The 6,648-nt window shown below is 43.5% G+C and overlaps 1 protein-coding gene across 7 annotated transcripts; it reads right to left on the minus strand.

The window, feature by feature from the left end:
* Positions 1 to 729: 729 nt before the first annotated feature.
* LOC147638043 (bZIP transcription factor 29-like) lies at positions 730 to 5,336 on the minus strand. 7 transcript variants are annotated; one of them, XM_086797784.1, is made up of 6 exons: positions 4,983 to 5,336; positions 2,911 to 4,617; positions 2,702 to 2,834; positions 2,348 to 2,432; positions 1,711 to 2,147; positions 730 to 1,528 (listed from the first exon to the last, which is right to left on the minus strand). In XM_086797784.1, the coding sequence occupies exons 2-5, from the start codon at positions 4,422 to 4,424 to the stop codon at positions 1,735 to 1,737; spliced, it is 2,145 nt and encodes a 714-aa protein (XP_086653910.1). In that variant the 5' UTR covers positions 4,425 to 4,617; positions 4,983 to 5,336; the 3' UTR covers positions 730 to 1,528; positions 1,711 to 1,734. The 7 variants fall into 7 exon arrangements, with proteins under 7 accessions (XP_086653910.1, XP_086653935.1, XP_086653941.1 ...); XM_086797809.1 differs by having other exon boundaries at positions 1,690 to 2,147; XM_086797815.1 differs by having other exon boundaries at positions 2,911 to 4,426; positions 4,983 to 5,316.
* Positions 5,337 to 6,648: the final 1,312 nt, after the last annotated feature.

Genomic DNA, 6,648 nt, shown 5'->3' on the forward strand with positions numbered 1-6,648 from the left:
TAAATGGTAATGCTTGGACATCTACAGTCTAATTTGCAAAAGGAAATCAATCGTTACATTCCGACTGCATTTGGGCATGTGCGCTGGTGTCTTTACACTATGGTCACTGTTTTTTTGTTTGTGGTATTAATGTAATACGTAATATGGCTCAAAGCTTAGAAAACTAATCTTTATATGTTCTTTGTAATATGGCACTGTGAGAGAGAAAGACAGTGTAATATGGGACTGTGACAGAAAAAGAGAGAGCGTAATATGGAGAGAGTTACGTATGTGACACAAAGCTGAATTTTCCTACTTAATCAAAGCTTTCACCTTGCATAAACATTACCACAAGAAATTGAGGGTGGATTACTGTGTTCTACTACTCTATCCAATGTCTACCTTGAATAAACATCACTACTTGGATCACACTCGTGGAGCATTCATTGACTTCAGCAAGAGCATGCCCTGCGCCTTGCACATACAAGGGCGTGGATACTAAAGCCAAGTTTCCTGGTCTTCTAAGAATTGAGAGATGCAGAGATGGGAGGCACCCCACTTGTCTTTGATGTTGAAGCACTAGAAGAGACTCAATGACATTAACGCTGATCTAAATCTCGGGGCTTACTGAGAAGGCAGGTGCCACAATTAGTAGCAATCAATGTGGATTATCACCATAGAAGATGATGGGGGTGTGGTTTGATGGGCACTTCCAACATCCTTATCTTATACTACAAGATTACAAAATTAGGCTGTTGACAACTTCCATTCAAAAAGTTTCTCAATCAAGATAAAACGGTACTTTGTACCATGTTTCTGAATCAAGATAAAATGAGTGTGTCACTTCTATTTTCTCTTAACCATAATTATGTACAGGTGTCAGGATTCAAACCTTGCACATGCACACCTGAAGGTCAATGCATTATCACCCAGGCTAGAACTTCTCAGTCAATACTTCTCTCATCGATGCACTAGTTGATTGAGGATTTATTTGTTGGTGTGCAGGGCCCGTGTAACTGTATTTAATTTGCAGGCAAGTCCAGTTGCCAGAATAATTCCTCTCAAGATCATCTGGCAGCAATTAGCCCCAAGAAGTTCCAGATATCAAATGTCATTCATGAACTTCACCTTGGTGACAGATGATGCAAAATAACACCTTGGGAACCAGCACAACAATACAGCTGTTTCTCTCCTCCCATAACAGTAAATTTCACAAGGAAAAGACTCTCTCTCTCTCTCTCTCTCTCTCTCTCTCTCTCTCTGTGTATGTGGAGTCCTGGCGTAGCGATTTGTGTATCAGGCTCCTAATCAAGAGATCTGGGGTCCAAGCCCCGTTCGCTGCACTTCGATGCTGTCATTCGGAGCATATGTGGTCCACTGGCTTGGCTGTGACATTAAAAGATTCCTTCCTCTTTCTCCCTGTCTGGTCATATGTGATCCCTTCAGATCCGGGGTGCATCCCCGATATCACACAAATCCTTTCCTCCTTCAGTGATACATTGTTCATTCAAGAATGAGGACAACAATGGTCATGATCACACCATGCTGCCTGGAGACAACGGAGAAAATATGTTTATGAGATCCTCAAACAAAATCACTCTGAGCATTAGAAAAAGCTTTCAGATCCCAGAATTGACACAAGCCCTTTTGGCCTAATGAGCACGGGCAGGTCATTTCAGAGCACATGCTTTGAAAGAATGAAAGGCATGCCTTGAAAATCTTGAACTCTACCTCAGAGAGTACAACACCAATACTCTAGGCATTCCCCTGGCTAGGAGACATGCTTGACCCATCTGACTTTGGCACGGGATTCACCAGACCAGGCAATGTGTCACCAAAAGGACTTTGAAGGAGCTCAAGGTGGTTCTGTGGATGGCTTGGGGATTGATGAGGGTCACTAGGTTGTTGCCTTTGCTGTTGCTGTTGCTGTTCAGGTTGCTGTTGTTGCTGCTGTTGCTGATGCTGATGCTGATGCTGATGCTGCAGTGGTGGTTGTGGCGATGGTGGCGGCAGCGGCTGCTGCAACTGTTGCTGCTGAATTTGTTGCAATGTAAGGTGCGGACCCTGATGTGGCATTTGGAAAAATTGTTGACCCATAGCCTGCCCTGGTATTTGGCATGTTGCTAGCTTAAGCCTCTGGACCTCCTCTCTTAAAGCCTCATTCAAAGCTGAATGTAAAATCCAAATCAAACAACAAATAAAAACCTAAAGCTCAACCTGATCATAGCATGATAAGGGTGATAAAACCATTGAAGAAAAAATTCATCATTCTCCTCTCTGCATGGGAAGAAGCCATCACCATGGACATTAAAGAGCAATACAATCTGAACCGTCTCAACACCAGATTAATTGATATGACCTTTCTCACCTTCACGAAGTTGAGCTTGCTGCTCCATGGCCTGAAGTCTCAACTTGAGCTCATTATTCTCATTGGAAAGACTTGTGGAGTCCCTCTGCAAAATCCAAAGCAATCATCAGCACCAATCATGCACACCCCCCCCTCCCCCCCCCCCCTCCCCCCTTCTCCAACCTTTTTCCATCTTTCTAGGACTAGGACTCATTCCAGAACAGCAGCCACATCAACATCCAATTCGACAAGAGCTTTTCTATCTGTTAATAGTTGCACATGTACTTGTTATGTATGGAGACATGCCGGTTCATATGCTACATCCTCTCTCTCTCTCTCTCTCTCTCTCTCTCTCTCTCACACACACACACACACCTGCATCAGGGTCAACTGTGCAGACAAAGTGGTGGCTTCCGTTTGAAGTGTTTGAACTTTCCTCTCCAACTCTGAAATATACCGCATTTTCCTCTCCTTGGAGCGAGCAGCTGACTGGCGGTTAGCCAAGATTCTGGTAACAATCATCTAGCCATGGGTTAGCTTCCAACTAAATGCATAATGGAAAAGCATTTCTTGATCAGCCTCACCTTTTAGCCCTCTTCGGATCCACAAGGGCAATTTCAGCCAATTTATCATTTGCCATAATCTTCTTCATCTCTGCCCCATCAAATTCTCCATTGGCAAGGTTCAGTTTGAAGTCGAAGCTGCCATCCATAGAGTGGCTATGGTGATGACGAACCTGTCTACCTCGAGAGGCACTGCTCTGCTGCACATCGTTCCCTCCCTTCAAGGAGTGCGTAAGATTATCCATGGATGCACTGCGCAAATGGTGAGGGCCACCATTCTCCCCTTCTACATTTCCTTTCTTCTGTTCACCATCCCCAGTGGTTTCTGTATCTCTCTCATTGCTGTCCCCCATGAAACTGTCCTCTTCCTTCTCACTGTCTTCTTTGTCACTGTCTGTAACCTCTTGGAAGCTTTCCCCTATCTCTGACAGCAAAGGTGTCTTCTCATTGACCTGGCTTGCAGCTGGAGAAGCTCTCGACTGCCTTCCCTTGTCTGTTCTCTTTGCATTTTCTAAGCTATCCAGCATATCTGCAGCCCTGACACTGTGAAAGCTATCAATCTTATCAACATCAATATACATTGAGAAGAGGTCATCACCACCTTCTCCCTCTCCTTCTCGCTCACCAACAGCCTCCATTACCACATGGCTGTCATTTCCCCATTGCAGCTCCTTCTTCACATGGAGATTTGTGGTTTTGAACTTTTGCCAAGACATTTCCTCCACACCAGCCTCTCTCTCCAGAGGAGATTGCCCCAGTGTGCAACCAAACGGAGACTCTGAACCTGTTGAGAATCCAAAAGGTATCTCGCTGTGTGATCGCCTGTGGCCTCTTTGGAGGGTAGGGCTCATAGACATTTGGTTGAGATCTGTGCCATACCTTCTCGAGGCAGATTGATAATGACTTGGAGAAGGTGACAACGGCGGGAGGGGTGGGATAGAGGGGCCTGATACACTTGGTGCAGGAGAGGTTTCTTGTTCACTCATGGAGACTTCGACAGGCGAGGTTGCTCGCCCGGAGGGGTCTGAGATAGAAGAAGCTGCTACCACAGTCTCATCTTTCACCAAGAATGGAGATTTCATGACAGGAAAGCCTTCGAAGAAAGAGGTGGAGGGATTGTGGGGGAAAGAAGGGCTCTGTGAGAGGTTTTGGAAGAACGAAGAGGGTTGGGAGATGGAGCGGGAATGGGAGAGAGGAGTAGGGTGGGAGTTGGGCTGCAGGAGAGAACGAGGTTGGCTATGGAGCGGAAACTGGTAGTAAGGAGATTGTTGGAAAAGAGAAGAATAGAGGGGTGGAAGCTGCTGTTTCTGATACTGGGAGAGAGCTTCGAGTTCTGGAATTAGCTGCTGAGGATGGGATCTGAACATAGTCTGCTGAAGCTGGTTCAGGAGTGGGGCATCGTCGGCAGCGGAGGTGGAGATGACAGCAGCGGCACCAGAGCTTGGGCTTGGCTTTGAACTTGACTGAGCTGACGCTCCAAAAGAAGATTGCGGCCGTTGAATTAGGTCACTGTAGCTGTCTCCCATACCCTCCATGGCTGCAAACCCTAGCTTGTATCAATATTCACAGCAATGCCAATACTTCTACACAGTTCAAACCCCTAAAATCACCTTCTTGCAGGTCATCCCTTCTGCATTCCAGCATAGACACATATTTAACCCTGGAACTCATCTTCGTGCATACACACTGACTTAGCCCTGAAGCTTGTCTTCCAAAACCAAAACTCTTCTGCACACACAGTGTTTGAAAACTAAAACTCAGTCTCCTGAAAACATCTTCACCACCAACAGAGTTATACCCGTGAAACTCATCGACTCAATCAAAGCTCTCCTGCATGTACACGGTTCAATTCCTAACGCACAAAACCCTTACACTGACTCAAGCGTTTCTGCATCCACAGAGTTCTAACCCTAACATGAATAAAATTCCACACACTCAAACCCTTGCAACCCCACACACACCCACACATTCAATAGAAGCGGCAACCCTAACACAGCAATGCAGTCCTTCTCCACCTATCACAGAGTCAAGGAACTTCAACGGAAACAACGACGATGGAACCCTGACATTGAATTAAAAGCAACTGATCTTACCAGAAAGGCATTCAAAGGTTTCTCTGCTCCAATAGCGTTCCTATTTCTTCAAGGACTCCACGAATACCCCAAAAACACTGCACAAAGCTCAAGAATGCAGCTCTGAACGGGCTGAAGCCACGAAAGGAGACAAGAAGCTCGGGTCAAAAAAGCGCAAACAAGAAGGGATTTATGCTGCAGGACGCAAGAAGCTGATGGAGAAAGGATTGAAACAGTCGAGGACGGGGAGACAGGCGATGGAGTAAAAGCTTCTGTGAGGACGTCCGCGGGAGGAGGCTGAAAAGCTCAGAGTGTTCATGAAAAACCGAGCCGCGGAGAACACGATGGCGTAAATAATTAAAAATACACAAAGCCGAAATTAAAATAGAATGACACCTTTTATCCTATTTTAATTACTCTAGAAACGGTTCCCCATTAAATAAAATAGAATTTATTAGCCTCCGCGTTCTCTACCTATGAAGGTACCTGGTCTTTTACTAGGGCCTTACAAACACATGTTTTCCAAAACCTCAAAAACGTGCACAGACTATATATATACTATATACGCAAAAATATGTAAATTATATTTTCCCTATTCTTTTTTTTGCAAAAACCTAATGTCAAAATTATATTTTCCCTATTCTTTTTTTTGCAAAAACCTAATGTCAAAATTTATGCAACTTGGGAAAAAGAAGAGGAGTTATTCAAGTAAGAACTTCTCATCTTAGTTCTAAAATTGACATTTACTATACATTTTTGTAAAAAGAAAAATATCGACAGGGTTCTCCTTATTTTGATTGGTTTCAGAAAAACGGTTTTTACCCCCAAAAAAAAAACCAACACCTACCTATCAGTGTTCAGTTTGGAAAATCAATTTTCCGAAATTATACACATTTCCTATCACTGATTTACCAAGCCGAAAAATCAAGAGTCTATAGAAGACATACTATTTCTAAAATTACACTACTAATTTTTTTGTCTGTGACCTACCTAGCAGAGTCATTGTGTTCGTTTTCTTAGTCTTGGCAATTAATTCTACTCATTAAACCATGGGCCCTCAAATGTATGTTAGTCCTCCTATTTGCCCTTCACCTCCCAATAGTTATTCTATTCTTGGCCAAGTTCTATAAGGATCGTGTATTAAATAGACAATCAGGTAGCACAAAGTGGCTTAATATCATCATTTGACACAAGTTTTGGACCAAAGTGCCCATACCTTGGAGAATGGAATATGCCCCATCAAATGAGACATTAGGGGACATTTGGGCTTTGGTTCAAAACCTTAACACTATAGGAGATTGGAGTAAAGCCCTAGTGAGTGTGGAGCACATCCTCTTTGATGTGTTTTATAATGAAGGATGGGCAGAGGTAGGTCTTAAGTATATAGATGGAAGAAACCTTCTCCTTTGCATATAATGAAGGATGGGAAGAGGTAGGTCTTAAGTATATAGATGGAAGAAACCATCTCCTTTGTTCGTTGGATACATATAATGATGCCCTTGTGAGTGTGTAGAGCACATTCTCTTTGATGTGTTTTATAATGAAGGATGGGAAGAGGTGGGTCTTCAGTATATAGATGGAAGAAACCATCTCCTTTGTTCAGTGGATACATATGAGCAAATCTTACAAAATTGATATAATTTCTTAATAGATGTTCTAGTATAAGTTTATAATTATAAACACTTAA

The sequence above is a fragment of the Cibotium barometz genome, chromosome 5 (genome assembly GCF_041138505.1).
Source record: "Cibotium barometz isolate CiBa-2024 chromosome 5, ASM4113850v1, whole genome shotgun sequence".
Taxonomy (NCBI): Eukaryota; Viridiplantae; Streptophyta; class Polypodiopsida; order Cyatheales; family Cibotiaceae; genus Cibotium; species Cibotium barometz.